The following is a 19,976-nucleotide window of genomic DNA, read 5'->3' on the forward strand; positions in this document are numbered from 1 at the left end:
CCTACCTCAGAGAGTTTAAAGAGCTAATTAGCAGGATCTAACACTTAAAGGGTATTTTAATAAATGTTAGTCATTCTTATTCCAACCCCTTCAATCAACAAAATATTTCCTAAGAAGCATTTTGTGTATATATTTTTTCTTTCCCAACCTTTGAAAGGGCAGTGAAAGCAAATGTCTCTTCTTGAAAATGTGAAGGAAGTAGCAAAAAGGACCAGCATTTCTTGAGAACCTAACATATTGTTTTCCCCATTTCACAGATGCAGAAACAGACTCTGGGATGTTAAATAGCATGACCTAGGTCACCCCTCAGTATGGGGTGAATTAATTTCTATTTTCCCCTTCACCTAGCTCCCAGGCGAGTGTGAGAGACAACAGGTAAAACACCCTGTCTGCCCCTGAAAGATGAACTCATTATGGGCCTCCATAGCATACTTCTGGTTTCCTTTTCATGTAGTTAAAAGAATGTTGTCTTTCCATTTGTGCTGTTAATTTTATTTACCTAAAGACATATTTCAGATCCCAAATCATTGAAAATAATTTCCGCTTATGCCCCCTTTTATCTGCCTCCCTGTAACACGTTTTTCCTCTAAATAAAGACCTCTGGAAAAAACATGCATTGGGCCCAGAATAATCAAGTCTAATTTTCAGACAAGCTGAAAGCAGTATCTTAGTATGATCAGGACTGGGAGGAAAGGGATGTGGAGTGAGGTAAGAGTCTGGTTGCTGTGGTGGCATTGAGGGTGAGGGAGGGAGGTGTTCTGCTTGCTGTAAGAGGGAGTTACCTGCCCAAAAGGAAATCAAGTTTATTGTAACTTGACCAAGCACACAGCAACGTAATCCGGTTCTTCAATTTTTGATGTGGATGCTTTAAATGAGAGAGTGTCACATTTTCTTCCTTTCTTCCCAGACCACACGTTGTAGACCGGGCCCCTCTCCTTCTCAGCCCAGGCTCCCAGGGCAAGGTTTCTTTCTCTTGCTTCTTGCTGCCAGGCAGGAAATGTTCCCAGCTATGGGATAAGCCTCCCCCATTTGGTGGTTGGGGGGGTGGGGGATGAGAAAAGGAAAAGGAAAGGAAGAAGAAACAAAGCAAGAAAAACTGCTAGAGCAACTAGCCTGAGCCCTGAAGGATCACAGCAGGTTTCCAGTTTCCTAGAAACAGGGATTCCCCCCCTCACCGGTCCCCGATTCTCTCCTCCCCCTGCCCGCCCGCCCCCCACCTCCCGCCGCGTTCTCCCGGCTCCCACCCCCCCACCCCCAGCGGGACTTGTGGGCGTGTCTTTAAGTCCTTGCTAATAGGGCTGTCCCGAGGGCGGGGCGGCTTCCCAGGGCGCCCCTGACAGCCGCCAGAGCAAGCCCCTTGGAGCTGGACGGGCCACATCGCCCCGCTGGTGACCGAGTCCCCGTGCGCTGGTCCATGCTGGTCTCCGCCTTTGTTCTCGGGCCGGAGCGGGGACATGCGCCGCTGAGGATGGAAGTGGAGGACTCGGGCGGCGTGGTGCTGACTGCCTACCATTCGTACGCTCGCTCCCAGCCACCCAGCTCAGAACCCCGCTGCGCGCCCAGGGCCACCGCCAGCCACCCTGGCAGCAGGTACCCAGAGCGACTCCAAAGGGAGCAGAGGTTTCCCGGGCTTGGGCTTTCATCTCCCAGCTGTGTTTTCTGCCAGGGCATAAGAGCACCTTCACTTGATTGTTGTTCCAACTTTTAGTGGACTGGATGAGTGGGTCTACTGCTCTTTGTATTGTGTCCTTGATTGCAAGTGGGAAGTGCATCGAAGTCTCTGCCGACAGTGGCTAAAGTCTGTGTTCTTTATACAACTTGAGGATAAACAGGCATATGCCTCATTTCTGCCAAATTCACTCATTGACATATTGGAGAATTAAAAAAAAAAATCATTGGAAATGGGACAAGCAGAAAAGAAAAGAAATTAAAATATGTTATCCTAAATCCTCGAATACTATTAAAAGTTTTTTAGTAACTGCATGCCATCTGAGTTAAAACATAACTGGAAAGATGCTCTAAAAAGTAAATCTGAGTAGGCTTTTTAAAAACAATTTTATTTCTAGATTTTAAAACCATTCAGCCACATATATACATTGGTATCATTATTTTATTATTGCTAATGTTGACTTAATGCTGTAAATGCTATTATAGTTTATTTCTTTTGGGTCAAAAGAGGTTTATAACCATCTCATTATGTGTATTTTAGATTTAATATAGCATGGATCTATGTTAAATTACTCTGTATCAGTGTTCATCCGTTCGACGCAAGATCAAGGCCAATGTGACTCCCATTAACTAAACAAAAATGTTAGACTCTTAGGAAATTTCCCTGGGCAGACAATGATAAATGAGATGGTTTGCTATCTGACTCATATTTAGGGGAAGTTTTGCTTATTTAAATGTGGCTCTTTATCTACTATGGATCCACTGAGGAATGGTTTTTTTTTTCCTTCTCTTTTAACAAGTGGGAAGTTTGAGTGTTGATGTTCTTTTTTTGCATCAAGTTTATTTTCGTTTATTTTTTTTCATACTTTTATCTTTGGTTATGTGATAATGATTACTTCTGTCTCCTCATCTAATTGATTTGTGAGGCTTTCAACAGATTGTGATTTTATTTCAAGGAATATCCTTTTGGCTAGTATCCATGAGAAGAACAAACCACATTGGCATGAGATCTATGTTAGGCTTGGCTAACAAAGACAATATTGTTTCTTCCAAAAAGAGCAGGTTGAGTGAAATCTTATTTTTATGTAAAGACAATGAGAAAGTAACATTTTTCTTCCAGCTTTAGTAGCACATTGTTTTAAAGGCTACTTGAAGATACAAACTTGCATTTGTCTTTAGGATATCTTTTTTAAACTTAATCCCTGACTATAATTACTCAGATTATGAGGAACTAAATAGATATAAGTGAGTTCTTGAGAAGCAGGGGTCTGATTTGTGCATTTTTAAATGGTTTTGGTCTAGCTGTCCTGTCTCTAACTCCCAGCAGCTGTCTAGGAGTAATAGCTAGATTGTGCCATTTGGGCCTTCCGAAACTACATCCGTTTCCAAAGCAAACTGGAGGAGAAGTTCCATTAACTCAGCATGTGGTCTTGTGGAATGATAATGCATGAGAGCAAAAGAGCTGTGTGTCATAGTTAGTGTTTTATCATATGGCTGCCAGTCAGATTTATGCTGCTCTAAGTTTGCATTTTTGGTGACCACTCACCCTCTCTATAGGAACCTTTGTACCACTCAATTCTCTGATGCAGGAGATAGTTGACCCCGTCCCCTGTAACTAAATCATGAGAGAATAGCTTAATTTTTTGGTTCCCAGTAACAACAATCAAAAAGAGGTTCCTGCATTTACAAGGAGCCGGAGGACACCATCAATCATGAGTCTGATAACAGAAATAATCAGGACCGAGTTATTAACCTTTGACTCCCTAACTACTGATCAATACTTCCTTTCAAGCCAAGGAGCAAGATTGTATTGTTCTACTTATGAAGAAAGCACTCTCTCTTTCAAGAATACCCTTTCCTTTAATTGCTTACATATGTGTAACATATTTGTGGAGGAGTGACCAGTATGGCACTAGGAAGCATGGACTATTGTATCATTGTTCTTTAGCTCTGAGTAGCAAAGGTTCAGTTCAAAGCAAACCATCTCCTTATTTTTCAAGCCTCCACTCCATCTGACTTTATGGACTTTCGAGTTTTGGGGGGCCTATTTTTTCCCACTAAAATATAATCTCTGTCTGTCTCTATCTCTCTCTTCAGTTTTCTCTTTTGTTCACTGTTGGAATCTCAAGTGCCTAGAGCAGCGTCTGGCACATTGTCATAGCTCAGTAAATGCTTGTTGAATATATTAATGAATTCCTACCAAGGTTAAAAATGGTCAAGATAAAACAGCAGGATTTTTAACAGCAGAAGTCAATCTGTTTGTACCTACTATGTGCCAGCCACACATTAGGTATTAGGGATACAAAGATAAATAAGACAAAGCCCCTACTGTGAGAATGTGGCCCTTTACCTTTCAGACAAATAGGACTTTTTGAGAAAGCTTAGAATAAGTAGCAACATTTTGAAAGCAAGAGCCTTCAGATATCATTCTGGACAGCCAGCTTCTCATTAAAATAAATAATAATAAAGAATAAAGAATCCAGCAAGTCAGGGCTCTGCTGCTGCCTGCCAGCACTGACTGAAGCGGTCATGGCTTCTCCATTACATGCCTCCCCTCTAACTCTTCAGCATTGATGCTGGGTGGCCACTGTGGTTTCTTTAGGGATTGACATTTTATTGTATTAAAATAAGTAGCCAGTATAAAGTGTACTTGCCAGTTACTCAGGCTTGGGTCAGGCTCTCGGACCCCACATATCACCTACACCATTTATTACCACGTCGTCTTGGGCAGCTTGTTTCAGGTGCTTAGAATAGTGTCCAATACCAATGAAACATACAGTAATTGTTAGATGTATTATTACTGTTATAACTTTTAATCACAGTTGTTGATATAAAGAGGAGAGTAAAATGTTATTGGTATTTTGGTACCTATCCCCAAAATGTATTCATGGAGGGGAAAAAAAAATTGGAGAACTAAGTATTTGTTGGGAGGAGAGAAGATAATTCCTTATATCACAAACTTTCTGTCTTTACAGTCTATTTGTAAGGTATAAAAGAGAATGAAGGATTGTAAACTTCTAGTTCTGTTAAGTGGTTGGGACTATCTTTATAATCATGTGATTTTTTTCAAAGAGGCTGAGCTTCTAAATTCTTAATCAGAATCCAAAGTGAAAATATTGACATACATACAAAATAATTTTGCTTACGGAATGAAAGATTGCGAAGATAAAGCAAGGTGTCTTGTTTTTCAAAGATTTTCTAAGCTATAGATAAGAAGTATATATATATAATATTTTTTGGTGCACGTATAGAATTAAAGGGCCATGAGAATTTCTGATGTTTAGTTCATTTTACCATAAACTTCCCAAGAGAGAACAAAAATAGAAGAGGAAGAGAACCAGCTCTTCCTCAAAAAACAAATAAAGAAGCTTACCAGGGTTATCCTAGGAATTCTAATTCTATAGCAAAGTTAAAACTTTTGTAAAGGGGATATTGTTTTATAATATTTTAACTATTCATAGTAATGGGAATGATTTGATTAAAGTGGAATTACTGATGATTAAAAATACTTTATTTTGTGGAAAAAACTAAATCAAGCAACCCTTAGTGCCATACTTTCCTGGATTGAAATTGAAAAGACATTTATTTCAAGGTGCCAGCTCTCCTTCAATTAAGTACTTATATAAGTCTATGTGATTTATACATATACAGAGGTACACTAGCCATATACAGCCATATACAGAGGTATACTAACATATGGGGCAGATACTTTTTTAAAAAAGTACTTTTTCTGGAGGATTCAGAAATAGTTATGGAAATAGAATTCTTATAAGAGGATAAGATATTTATGGGTCATTTTTAATGTTACGGTTAAAACTAGAGTTTGTGTCTCTGGTTTCTTTTTACAGTGGGGCCCCTACTGAGTGTAGGTGCCTCCATATGTGGAGCTGTTGGAAAACATCTGGCACATTTCCTTTGATCATGTCATTTGGCTAAACATTTGGCCAGTTGCTTTGTCCATTTTTAACCTGCTCAGTTCTTCCTGATCGCTAATCCTTAATGTATCCACAAAAATTCAGAGAACTAGAATTAGAATTAGCATTAGAATTTTTCTTTTGTAGAATTGAATTTGAGATCCCACCTTGTATTTAGTTTTGCCTCCCAAACCTTCAGTCTCTGGCAGTCTGTCCTTATCTCTTATGGCGATTTTGGAGTTTTGTAGGAAGTTCTTCAATTTGGGTTGGTGAGATGTCTTCTCATGATTAGACTGAAATTATGCATTGTGGGTAAGACTTCCACAGAATGATATTGGGCCATTCTCAAGTGCATCATATTAGTGGGTAGTGATCTATCTTGTTAATGTTGATGTTGGCTCTGATCACCTGCTTAAAATGGTGCCTGCTGGGTTTCTGTACTGGTAAACTATATTTTCCTCTATGTGATTAATAAGTGTCTTGGGGTAAAGGTTTTCTGATTATGAAATAACTCCTGTTTTCTTCTCTAACTTCCTCCACTGATTTTTTTTCTCAATTCTTCTACATTGATGTATTTTCCCTTCTATAAAGCCCACATTCAGTATTTTCTCTTTGTTTTATCTCCTTCACCTTTTAAAAAAAATCAACCAAATATAAAAAATGGTTCAGTTTTTTCTGGTCCGAGTTCATGAAACCTATTCCCTAATTTTATGATAGTCTTTGGAGAAATTTTATGGTAGTCTTCGGAGAAAAATAGAAGGCTACTAAATTAAATTCTGTGTTAAGAGAGGATAGATGTTAAATCCCACTTTGCTTAGAGGGTATTATTGTGGCTATATTTTCTTAGAATTGTGTTTATACGCAATGGAAACATTTTTCCCTTACCAGTTTTCCTGAGATTGTACCTGAACATATGCAGATATATCATAACTAAAGTAGATATTTAACTTACCTGTAATTAAAATTTCTTCTCATTCTGTCCTTAAACCAAACTCTTTCATTTCTAAAGTAATTCCTATTCTCTTTTTCTCAATCTGTGGTCTCTAGATATCAGTTCCTGTGAAGAATAAAAGCAGGGTGTTATGGAACAGAGCCAAAGAAGGCAATAAAATGTCCTCAGAAGAAAATTTTGGAAGTAAAGTTTATCCACTTAAGTGACAAATTTTGTTTTAAGCCTCTTTGGATAAAAATATAAGGTCAGGCATACCCTTAACTAGGGCCATAACGCTCCTTAATGACTGTCATCATTTAGACAGTATGGTGTTTAAGTTTGCTTGCCTTCATAGTAAATAGCCTATCATTTAGACAGTATAGTGTTTAAGTTTGCTTGCCTTCATAGTAAATAGCCTACATTGGTATATTGTTTTATTTCTTATATAACTTAAATAATATTTATTGTTGTTATAGTCCCCTTTGTTTTCAGGCAGCCTTGAAAACCTTTAGCAGTACTTTTGTTCTTTCTAATGTTGTTGTTTTTAACATGCTTTATAATTTACTTTTCATTAGATAATCAAGGTTGTTAGAACTGTGCAAAGAAAAGCTTATCAAAGGACTAAGTTGTATAATCTAACAAAAGATTTTGATAGCACTTATTTCAGTTTCTTTGAGCATATATTGGTTTGCTTGTCTGGATTCAGTTTCTTGCTGTGTTCTAGTTAATTGAGTTAGTGAGTTTGGATACTGTGTCATTTTTCATCACATGAAATTTCATGTGTTCATTTCTTTGTGATTACTAGAGGATGCATTTCAGAATAAACCGTAGCATATCTAAAAGCTTCAAGTTGCTCTTTTCTAAAATGGGAACTAAAAGATTGTTTAACTATATATTCATCTTAAGTATCTGGGTTTATGACACATTCTTTTAGCATCAACTGTGTTATGTCACTCTTTAATAAATTAGTATTCTAGATAAAACTATCTGTTTGACAGGTATTAAGTGTCCAAGGGTGGGAGAACATACACTGTCACTTAGAGAACCAGCTGCTTTGTCTCATGTTACTCTTCAAAAGTAATTAAATCTATGCATTCCATTTCTGATCCCTTAGATTACTAGAAGATAACTACATACAGGCACACAATATGAAGGACAGGAAACCAAAGAGAAAGTAGTATGGAGAATTTTAAAAATTATGAAGCACTTGAGACTTATTTCTACTATTTTAGTAATTCTAAGTTGTGGTGCTGATTATCTTATTTATGAGAGATAAATCTTTGGATCTGTGTTAAATTTTGTGATTAGCAAGAAAGTTTACTTTTGTATATCTGTAATGTATAGAGAAAAGAATTCTTTTGAGGTTTCCTGTTCAGTATTCATTTATGAAATCTATTTAGAAAACACTGGCCAGTGCATTTGTCTTTATACAAAGGTCCATCGGTGTATTTATATTTTTAGATCTGTAGAGATATCTGACAGGTGCTTAGAAAAAAATGTTGAACATAGAAAAATAACATTATAGCTAATAATAGGACATTTGATTTCTTCTCTTGATACTTTTCCCTACCTTCATTATGATATCTAAACATTCATGCAAGTAACTAAAATTAGCACGTCTGTGTTGGAACCAAACTCTCATTTGTGTCTGGAGATGAAGTACCAAACAAAGGAGAATAAATAGAGAAGTAGGGACTAAACTTCTTTCCTGAAAATTTCCTTGACAACAGTTTTCTTTAAGATTTTATTTATTTATTTGACAGATCACAAGTTGGCAGAGAGGCAGAGAGAGAGAGAGAGAGGAGGAAGCAGGCTCCCTGCAGAGCAGAGAGCCCGATGCGGGGCTCGATCCCAGGACCCTGGGATCATGACCTGAGCTGAAGGCAGAGGCTTTAACCCACTGAGCCACCCAGGCGCCCCTAAAGGACTATTTTTATTGACAACTTACTTAGCTTAACATACATTATCATTTAATCTTTAAAACAGTCCTGCTTCATAGGAAGAAATTAAGGCACAGAGAAGCAGCCCATGGTTACACAGTGAGGTAATGATAGAGCGAGGATTCCCATCCAACCCTTCCAGAACTGGTGCTTTTAACCTTTTGTTTAAATCTTGAAACATTATTTATTATGGATTTAGTGTTTTTCTGTCTCAGTTTGGTCATAGGTTAATTGAGAGCAGGAACAGTATTGCTATTGTATCCACCTTAGCAAACTAGCAACTTTCACATAATAGATATTACAAATACTCAGTTTTGATTTAGTCTTTTTTTTTGAAATCATTTTAATTCTGTTCCAATGGAGTAAGTATTCAGTGTGTTAAATATGAGTGGATATAAATAGCTTGAAAAATTTTGTCGTCAGTTGAAGCAAGTAGGATGTTAGGAATTTTTTTCCTTTAATTTAAAAGAATTTAAATTCTTGCCCCTCATGCAGTCTTAGGTAACAGTATTGTAAAGTATACAGATGTGCTAAGAGGTCATTCAATTTGACCAATAAAGTGAGATCTAAGCAATTAGTAACAAGAAAACTTCTCTGTGGTTTTTAGCGGGGGTGCTTAGAAGCGGGGAAGGGCAATTGTTAATCCTTTAATTTGATGTTCTTAGTAACTAGCTCTTAGAATTTTTCATTTTAATTTTATTAATTGCTTTCTTTAAAAGATTCCTATAGTTGAAAAGGTATTTTTTACTTCATTCCTTGCAGTGTGACTCACAACATAAAAGTTCTTTTTTCTTTTTTCTCCCTTGGGGAGAGTGCCAATAATTTTTAAAATTAAATTATTCTCTTAATTTTAGTATAATTAACAGATGGTGTTATAGTAGTTTCAGGTGTAGAATATAGTGATTCAACACTTGATACATCACTGGTTCTCATCATGATAAGTGCACTCCTTAGTCCCCATCACCTAGGTCACCCATCCCTTTACCCCCTCTCCCCTCTGATAACCATTCCTCTCATTTGTTTCTCTATAGTTAGGGTCTCTGTTTCTTGGTTTCTCTCTCTCTCCCTCTCTCTCTCTCTCTTTTTTTTTTTTTTTGCTTTTTTTGTTTATTTGTTTGTTTCTTAAATTCCACATATGAGTGAAATCATATGGTATTTTTCTTTTTCTGACTTATTTTGCTTAGCATTATACTCTATAGCTCCATCCATGTCATTGCAAATGGTAAGACCTCATTCTTCTTTATGGCTGAATAATATTCCATTATTATTTTGTTCATCCCATCTATCCACGAAAACTTGGGCTGCTTCCATAATTTGGCCATTGTAAATAATGCTGCTATAAACATAGGGGTGCATGTATCTCTTCAAATCAGTGTTTTTGTATTTTGGGAGTAAATACCCAGTAAGGTGATTATTAGATGGTAGAGTAGTAGTATTTTTTCAGGGGGTGCAGAGGGAGAGAAAGAATCCCAAGCAGGCTCCAGGCTCAGTTCCAAGTCTGACACAGAACTCAGTCTCACAACCCCAAGATCATGACCTGAGCTGAAATCAAGAGTTGGAGGACACTTAACCCACTGAGCCACCCAGGTGCCCTAGTAGGTGTATTTTTAACTTTTTGAGGAACTTCTGTATGCTGTTTTCCACACTGGCGCAATAGTTTGCCTTCCCACCAGAGGCTTCCTTTTTCTCCACATCTTTGCCAACACTTGTTTCTTATATTTTTTATTTTAGCCCTTCTGACAGGTGTGAGGTGATATCTCATTGTAGTTTTGATTTACATTTCCTTGATGATGAGTGATGTTGAGCATCTTTTCATGTGTCTGTTGGCCATTTGGATGTCTTCCTTGCAGAAATGTCTGTTCATGTCTTCTGCCCATTTTTAAATTAGATTATTTTTTATTTCAGGTGTTGAGTTGTATAAGTTCTTTGTATATTCTGGTTGTTAGCCGTTTATCACATAAGTCATTTACAAATATCTTCTATTCAATAGGTTGCCTTTTAGTTTTGCTGATTGTTTTCTGTGCAGAGGCTTTTTATTTTGATGTAGTCCCAATAGTTTTTTGTTTGTTTGTTTGTGTTTTGTTTTGTTTTGGTTTTGCTTTTATTTCTCTTATCTCAGGAGACATATCTAGAAAAATGTTGCTATGGCCGATGTCAGAGAAATTACTGTCTGTATGGTTTCCTGTCTCACATTTAGGTCTTTAATCCATTTTGAGTTTATTTTTGTGTATGGTGTAAGAAAGTGACCCAGTTTCATTCTTTTGCATGTAGCTGACTAGTTTTCCCAACACCATTTGGGGAAGAGACTCTTTTCCCATTGTATTCTGCTTTGTCAAAGATTAATTGATCATATAATTGTAGGTTTATATCTGGGTTTTCTGTTCTATTCTAGTGACCTATGTGTCTGTTTTTGTGACAGTACCATACTGTTTTGATTACTACAGTTTTATAAAATAAAGGATGCCTCCAGCTTTGCTTTTCTTTTTCAGGATTGCTTTGGCTGTTTGGGGTCTTTCATGGTTCCATATAAATTGTAGGTGTTTTTGTTTAAGTTCTGTGAAAAATGCTACAATGTAAGAATTCTTAATGCAAGTTGAGGAACAACACTCCATGAGAATTAATGGATCTTCCCTATTTTGTCTTCCAATAGTCAGTCAGTTTTTTGGCTTATCCTGATTTGAAGTCAAGCTGGATACCAATCCAGGTCCTGGACCATACTTTTATAAAGATTGGTTTTGTTCTAAATCTTTCTAAAAATTTTAGATACTGTAAGATAAGTTGTAGCAATCTAGACCCCTGAGCCCTCTCTAGTCTTAATAGCCCTGATCTGTCAATGACCTTGGAGCAATGGATAATAGTGACCAAAATTGAGCTGCAAGGATTTGTATGTGGAAAATTAAACCAGGGCCCATTGTAGTCTGGTCTTGAATCAGAATGGCCTCCAGCTCTGTGCACTTGTGTTTATTTTACAAGGTATTCGTTTTGATAAACTTCAGTTCTTGGGACACTATGGAGAATGGACAGTCATTTTAGTTATATATAAACAGTGTGGTCCAGACTTCTCTCCTAACTGCTGGGTCTTTAGGAGTTTCTTCTAACAATTCTTAACCAGCCAGGGAGTTCAGAGTGTGTTACAAATAGGAATGATGCATCATGAAAGACTACTCATGGGGCGCCTGGGTGGCTCAGTGGGTTAAAGCCTCTGCCTTCTGCTCAGGTCATGATCCCAGGGTCCTGGGATAGAGCCCCGCATGGGGCTTTCTGCTCAGCGGGGAGCCTGCTTCCTCCTCTCTCTCTGCATACTTGTGATCTCTGTCTGTCAAATAAATAAATAAAATCTTAAAAAAAAAAAAGACTGCTTATGAGTAAGGATTGCAAGGGGCAATCTCTGTGGTACAACATATACGCCAAGTATAGAAGTGTCTCGCTGAGAGGCTTATAAGGAATAACCAACTTTTTGAACCAGACTCGGAATTCATTGTACTGACCCCTGGGCACCCACTCAGGCCCACAACATGGTCTGATGTGTTCTGGGAGCAGTCCGGCTGACGGCAAGGAAATCATGGCAGAGGGGGAAACTCTCTCTCTCACTGGGAAACATGAAGGGTATAGAAGTATAGAAGAGGTGGCAACGATTATGAGAATGGCATTTCCTTAGCTTCCTTTCAAACATGATTACAGCTACCTCTACGTTATCTCACTAAAGTTAACGTAGAGAGTCTTAAAAACACACTTGTTGTGGCTTTTCATTGGAATCTTAAAGAAAAACATTTGCTGACCTCAATAGAGTAAGCAATTAAATGGGAAAAGAGCTGACTGTAAGTTTCCGCAGATTTTGTTTTGAAAAACAGAGGATGCCTGGCCCCTGTGATTTTTAACATACCACAACTTAACTTCTCTCCCTCCTCATTTATAAAGCTCAGTGATTACCAGGTCAACTTGGCAACTGTTTTTGTTAGGTTTAAATTGTGCTTAGTTGCAGAAAACTCAACTCTGGAAGACCCCCACCTCTTCTGGTTGCTGGAAGCATGTAATTGGAAAAAGCAGGCCATCCTCTGCCTATTTAAAGCTGTGTCATCCTTTGTGGGGCAGTGAGTCAACACCAGCTAAAACAACATGAGTCAGGCACTGCTTAGAAGAAGCTCAAATGAAGCTGATTTCTATTATGCCAATCTTAAACAAACATGAGACGTATCCAGACTCTAAAATAGTTCTTCTTGTGGGAGTTGAAAAAGATTAGCACCAATTTTCTTTAGAGTCCATGGAGGGACTTTTTTTTTATATGTCTTAAGAAGGAACTCTCTTCAGTTAACCAAATTTAACTTGGTTTATTCTCATTCTGTTTCTTCCACTCTCCATCTCCAACATGTTCATACCCAATTCAGATCATTCTTGTTGTTTTAATCTGGTTTCAGAACAATTGAATTAAAATCCATATAGTTACAACTGTAATTTTGAAACTGTTTGCTTATTCTGTTCCAGGATCCTCCAATCTTCTCATTTCTCTGGAGTTTAAAAGATTGCTTTAAGGAGGACTGTAACTGAGGTAGCGAAATAATTTAGAAGGCAAATGCCGTTGTTCAAGTAAAGATGATAAGGAATTGTGAGAATACAGAGGAAAGGGAGCAATGGATTCTTGGGGGAAAACAAGCAATGGAGTTGGTATGATTTGATGATTAAAATTACTTGGGTTTCTGTTTGGGAGTATTTTAATTGAAATTGAGAATTCTGGCAGATGATCAGATTGTAGATGGGGAGATAGTCTAGCAGGTGAAACTTTGAGCTAAGTGTATATACGTACAGCTGGTAGTAAGCTCTACAAACTGGCAGCTTGGGAGGGAGATCAAGCCTGAAAATTCTAAGCTATTTATTCATGGGAGACTTCCGCATTCAGGAGAGTTAAAACCAGGACTGTATGCAATCTGGCAGGAGAGAATAAAGTATCTGTAGAAATAGCAGTGGAACAAAGACAGAAATCTGGGGAGCAGTGCCAAATAGGGAAGGGCAGTGCACTGGGAGACTAAGAAGCTAGGAGCATTCTGGAAGCCAGAGCATTAGGTTCCAAATGAGCAGACAACGTATCAAGGAGTAGCTAGATGACCAGTAATGTCAAGACTGAAAATCACCCCCTGGGTCTGGAGGGTGGATAACAGTGAAGATCTTGGCTGGAGTGGGATTAATGAGGGTCTAAAAGTGGAGGCCAGTTTGCTACAGGTTGGAGATTAAGTGTGAGGTGAGGAAATAGAGACAGCAAATAGAACCTATTATAAAAACTTAGCTTATGGGAAGGTGCAGAGAGGAAAAATGCAGACTGAAGGGGGGTGTTTATAAAAACTTAACCAAAAAAGCTGAAGATTCAGTCAAAGTCAAGAAAGAAACCTAGATTTCTTTTTTTAATTAAAATTTAATTAATTAGCATGTAATATATTATTGGTTTTAGAGGTAGCATTCAGTGATTTATCAGTCTTATATAATACCCCGTGTTCATTGTATCACATGCCCTCCTTGATGCCCATCACCCAGGTACCCATCTTCCTACCTCTTTCCCCTGAGGCAACCCTCAGTGTGTTTCCTGGGATTAAGAGTCTCTCACGGTTTGTCTCCCTTTCTGATTTCATCTTGTTTTATTTTTTTCCTCTCGTACTCTACTGTGATGAAGCCTAGATTTCTGAAATGCAAGACTTAAACACATTTGGTCCTACTTAAAATCCTTTGATAATAACATGTTTGCGTACAGGATAAAACTTTATCCCTAGCCCCACGGCAGTATATAAGCACTGTTAGTACAAGAACGTTTCTGTTTTCTTTATTGTGGAATCCTTAACTACTTTCCCCATCAAAGGGCCTGGCATTCAGTGGAGTTGTAACAAATGGTTGCTGAGTGCAGGGAATGGAGGCTGAAATGTGGACATGCGATTGCCCTTGGGTTGAGGAGCTACCAGGAAGTCTTCCAAGAAATGCGCATCACTTCTTTTGTGAAGTCTTCTTCCCTGGCTGTCTCCCCCTCAAACCAAGTTGGTCATGTCCATATTTGCCCCTTTTCTACCTCATCACACACTTCTAGTATTGCACCTAACCCACTACTTAGTAGCAGTACTTCTGTTTATTGATGCCAAGGGCCATGTCTTGTTCATTTCATTTTCTGAACTAATACAGTCAAGGTACTGTATGTATGCTTATTGAGTAAATGAACAATTCATTCATTAAATAGAAATAATCTCAAGTATATGGTGATATTTTCAGAATTTGCTATTTTGAGTTAGAAAAATACTAGACGTATAGAAATCTTGGGTTGGTATTCTGTTAGGGAATAGACTATTCTAACCATACATGCCACCTACCTTCTCAGAATCCACTAAATTAACATAAACTTTTGGTAATATGCTATGAAGTAAAGAATAATAAATACAAATAAAAACTGGTGACAATTTAAATGAGTAGTGTGCCTTGACACATAAAATTTTGAAAAAGATAATGAATAGAAGGTAAATATACCCTCCATTGTTTTAAAGATTAAATTTTGCTTAAGGGTTATTTCACTCATTAAAACATGAAAAATTTAAAGTCCAATTTTCATAATAAAAGCAAAGTTGAACAAATATCTGTTGAGCCTCTGGGTGCCATATATTGGGTTGGGGACTAGAACAAATGGTTAATAGTCGGTCCTTCAATGAGACTAGATCAACTGGTTAACAGGTTATTTCAGCTGCCTCTGAAGTACAGAGGCACTTGCTTTAGGGTTTAGGGTAGAAACGCTGCCTCTTCCTCTGTACCCCTAGCATTAGCAGTGGCCCAGTGTGGACACTCCGTATTTGAATGGTGAGAAGAATGAAGAAAATTGTGGTGCTTTGGGTGAGCAGAGAAGTTGTAACTGCCACTTCGGGTTAGGTTGGTGAGAGTTAGATAGAGGCGTTAAGGAAAACTTCTGGAGGAGTTGGTGACTAAATTAAGTCTCCAAGAAGGAGCACAAATTTCCAGTTACAAAAAGTCACAGGGGTAAAAAGTCCAGCATAGGCCATGAAGTCAATAATATTGTCACGTTTCTCATGTCAGATGGTGACTATATTTAGGGTGGTGTGCATTTCATAATGTATAGAATTGATGAATCTCTGTGTACCTGGAACTGATACAACACTGTATGTCAATCAAACTTCAACAACAACAAAAACAAAGAGAATGTGCACAAGTCTTTAGGAGGAATGAGAGCGGGAAGTGTCTTTGGCAGAAGAGCAGGTGGAAGGAAAAGGTGTAACGGTGTGCAGCCAGGAGCTGGTGTCCCCGAAGCAGGCTTAAAGTGAGACTAGCCGGGGAAGCAGGGGCCACTGCATGTGCACTTGGGGTCAACCAGTGAGGCTCAGGCCAAGCTCAGTTCACACCTTTCCTTCTTCATTTGGGTAACGAGGGGGTTCCACTGATGAGTTGACCTCCGGGGAATCTTCAAACACTTAAATTCTTTTTTTTTCCTCTCTCTCTTATTAAGTTGGAAATGAAGGTAATTAGATAATTCTAGATTTTTAACCAAAACATTGGCTTTAGACCTGTACTGGTTGTATAATAATATGTATCCCCGTCTCATTTAATTTTGCTTGTTTAGTTGATCTCTGTCTTTGCTGTCTGTGCAGTAAGCACAGATTGTTGTCCAGTGTTAGTGGCCTCAATTATTGTAAGTAGAGTTTGGTTTATTTCAACCAAACTACCCAAGCCAGGGTATCAGTAGATCAATAAAATGTTTGACTTTAAGCCTTTCTTTGAAAAATGAGGCCTGTCTAGTAAGGAGAGCTGATTTTTCAGATGATCATAAATTAAGAGGAACATACTTTATTGTATTTTTTGTTCAAGTTTAAAAAGAGCATTCATTAATAATTTACTTTTTGGTAAGATAAATTTTATCAATATTATATATACTAGATTTAATATTTCTGATTATATTGGTACAAAATTAGAATGGATTTAATACAACTTGAATAAAGTAGAGACTTCCAGGTGGCGTGTAATCATGTTTTTGTATATTTTCTGTGGTTTTTAATAGTCCAACAAACACACACTTTAAAGGAAAAAGATCTGTTTTACCTGTTTCCTCATTTCCTGCTTTTGAGCTTTTTTTTGTTGGAAGACTAAGGCCCAGACTGAGGTATCTGATGATTTATTGCAAGAATGTATTCGTAAAGGAAATGGTCTTAGAGGCTGGACAAGAATTTTCTCTCCATCAACAACGCCCCCACTTTCTTTCTCTTACTACCTCACCCTTCTGTCTGTTACTGTGGAGAGAAAATTATGTAACAACAGTGATCCTAAAAATCTCCAAGGTTTCTGAAGACATACCCCCAAATTTATAAAATTCTTTAATAGTCCCTTAAAAAATGAGGTATATTCAAATACAGAAAAATGCAGTAAAGTATTCAGTTAGATGACTTTTGAGCCTCATAACTACCATCCAAAAGAAGATAATAGAATGTTTCCATCACCCCCAAAACTCTCCATGCCCTTTTGCCCTTTAACCTCCTCCCTGCCAGTTTCTGACTTCTATCACCATAGATTAGTATTGCCTATACTTGAAAGTTACATAAGCAGAATACTACAGTATATATATTATTTTGTGTCTGCCTTCCTTTGGTCAGAGTAATGGGATTTAAACACATCATTCTATCACAGTCCAAAAGTGGTAATAACGTATGTAGAAGTTTTGGTAGTTCTCTTTTATTATTTTATATGGTTGTTATCCAACTGGCCTCCAGGTACGGTTGTTGCATATAAGAGGTACGAGAGCAGGTTTAGGTTAAAACCCATCACAGTATCAGAATCTAAAGACTTCTCTCTCTGTGGCGAATCCAGGCAAAATTAGGGTATAAGCAGATTTATCTTTGGTGCCTGCTCACTTTGCTTTGTTGTACCGAAGCTTTCCTTTTTCCTTTTAGTGCCCCCAGGTAGAAGTCAGGTGATTCAGTCAACTGATAGTTTGCTTAACACTTCTGGTGGTTTACCTTTTCAGAGCAGATGTAGAATTTTAAAGAATGGTGAACTTCCAGGTCTCATTCAGGGAACAGAGGGGGGTTCTTTAGGGAAGAAGTCACACAGCACAGTGCACATCATTTGCCAGAGACTGGCAAAGTTTTTCTACAGAAGACCAGTATTTTGGGTTTTGCTAACCATTTGGTCTCTGTTGCAACCCTTTTGTTGTTAGCATGCAAAAGGCAGTAAATAAGTCAATAGATGTGACTGTGCTATAATAAAACTTTGTTAACAAAAACAGGCAGTGGGCTGAATGTGGCAGTGGGCCATAGTACTCAGGCCCCTGATGTAAACAGCTTCTTGTTTTGTGTATTTGGGAGGTTTGTGTATCAAGCCCATCATAGCAAAATACAGAGAATTAGTTCTCCAGAATATATAAAGTCGAATGGAATAAGAGGTTGCACCTGTTACAGTCTCTCATTTTTCAGCGAGGACACTGAATCTCAGAATAATAACTTTTCAAGGTCACAAAGAGCCTAGACAATTCAGAATTTTCACATCTTTAACTAGTGTTCTTTACCCTATTCAGTTTATAAGTCACATTACCTCAATATACTATTGGATTGACTTTTGGGGAAACTATCTTAGCTCACATATTTTAAAGGAATAAAAGAGGCACAAGTAAAAATTCAGGTGTTAGCCTTCTGAAATTTGAATTAAGAGTTGTTTGAGAAAGAATGAGACTTACACAGATAGCAAACATATTAATGGAAAAAAGGCCAGTATATTAAACACTGTATCCAAATAATGTTTTTAACAATACCAGTCTGTAAAAGAAATAAATAAAAAACTTAACTGAGGGGCTCCTGGGTGGCTCAGTGAGTTAAGCCTCTACATTCAGCTCAGGTCATGATCTCAGGTTCCTGGGATTGAGCCACACATCAGGCTCTCTGCTCAGAGAGGAACTTGCTTCCCCTTCCCTCTGCCTGCCTTTTTGCCTAGTTGTGATCTGTCAAGTAAATAAATAAAATCTTAAAAAAACAAAAAAAAAAAACTTAACTGAGAAAATAGAGACCCCTAGATCCTCTTTTACTTAGTTCATTCGTGGATTTATCTTTCTCTTTCAATTTCTTTTAAAGCTAACATTCATTGGATGTCTTCTCTTGAAGGCACTGTGAAGGAGCAAAGCTAAATAAGACAGAGTTCTCATGTTTGAGGGGCTTAAAAGGGAGCTCAAGGCAGTTGGGACCCATATCTCATTAAGTTTTGCAGCCTGTGGAGAGAACACAGGACTTGCTTCATAGAAAAAAATGGTGTTTGGATTAGGCATGTGGATATATATTATGTGACGTAGGTATATCAGTGTATGGATGAGGGTGTGGGGCAGAGAGGTGGTGTAGGAAGGAGCCAATAATTCTGCTTGAATATATTGAGGGTTTGGTAAGGGAAGTTGTAGTAGATGCCATACACATCTTTCCAGGATTTTACTTGTGAGTTGGGGTTGGCTCATTGAATGAGTTGTTGAAAAGATCCCAATTGTTTCACCCAAAACAATAAAAAAAAGTAAAAATACCTCACTTTGGGAGGCTATCTTCAATTCTTTAGAGATACCATATAATTTATTGAAGTAAAGCATTAATTTTGAAAGAATCAGACTTAAACATAAACTTTATTCTTTTGGAATTCATCTCATACTCCCGTCCCCAGTCAAATAACTGATAGAAGCTAGCTCACACATTGGAAGTAGTTGGCTTAATAATAATCATAAACAGGGGCGCCTGGGTGGCTCAGTGGGTTAGGCCGCTGCCTTTGGCTCAGGTCATGATCTCAGGGTCCTGGGATCGAGTCCCGCATCGGGCTCTCTGCTCGGCGGGGAGCCTGCTTCCCTATCTCTCTCTCTCTCTGGCTGCCTCTCCATCTACTTGTGATTTCTCTCTGTCAAATTAATAAATAAAATCTTAAAAAAAATAATAATCATAAACATATGCCAGAATCCTAACGGTTCAGCCAAAGTCCCAGTCTTCAGACTTCACGTTTAACAGAGCTGTAGACAGCTCTTACCACAGCTCTTACCCTCCATTAACTTGCCTTGCCATTGGATGACACAGCTGGGTATTGTGGATGATAAGAGTTAGGGATGCAGGGCAGGTGGAGGGAGAAGATTCAACTCAACCGTAAGGAAAACCCAACCCCCGCAGGCATTTTGGCAATTCCATGAAGGCAAGAATGTTACTAAGAACAGATTTTGGAGGTCATTTCAAACTTGGTCAGCTGCAGTTAAGCCCATGGCTGCTGGTGCAGTGGAATGTACCCCTATTTGTTTTGGGAAAGTGATAAAGAGATTCAGTTACAGGTTTTCTGCCTTCATGGAATGATGCTACCCCTAGAATAGAATTCTTCACATACCCAAGCATGATTGGACCTGAAATTCAGCAAGTAGTCAATTAAATGATCCATCAGTGCCTAATTTGGGGAACTATTTTCTATCCAAGTTGTCTTTTTTTTTTCCCCCGGTGTTAGGAGGAATTCACTTAAAGCGAAATTATGAATAGTATTGTCAAAATTATTTGATGA

At 38.1% G+C, this 19,976-nt stretch overlaps 1 protein-coding gene across 2 annotated transcripts in view; it reads left to right on the top strand.

Moving 5' to 3' along the window:
* Window positions 1–1,281: 1,281 nt before the first annotated feature.
* The window catches only part of ARHGAP28 (Rho GTPase activating protein 28), a 205,113-nt gene continuing 186,418 nt past the window's right edge, over window positions 1,282–19,976 (top strand). For both annotated transcript variants that reach the window (XM_032309485.1, XM_032309486.1), the window contains exon 1: window positions 1,282–1,590. In XM_032309485.1, coding sequence (XP_032165376.1) covers window positions 1,415–1,590 — 176 coding nt within the window. In that variant the 5' untranslated portion in view covers window positions 1,282–1,414. The remainder of the gene's footprint in view (window positions 1,591–19,976) is intronic.

Source organism: Mustela erminea, chromosome 13 (genome assembly GCF_009829155.1).
Source record: "Mustela erminea isolate mMusErm1 chromosome 13, mMusErm1.Pri, whole genome shotgun sequence".
NCBI classification, from domain to species: domain Eukaryota; kingdom Metazoa; phylum Chordata; class Mammalia; order Carnivora; family Mustelidae; genus Mustela; species Mustela erminea.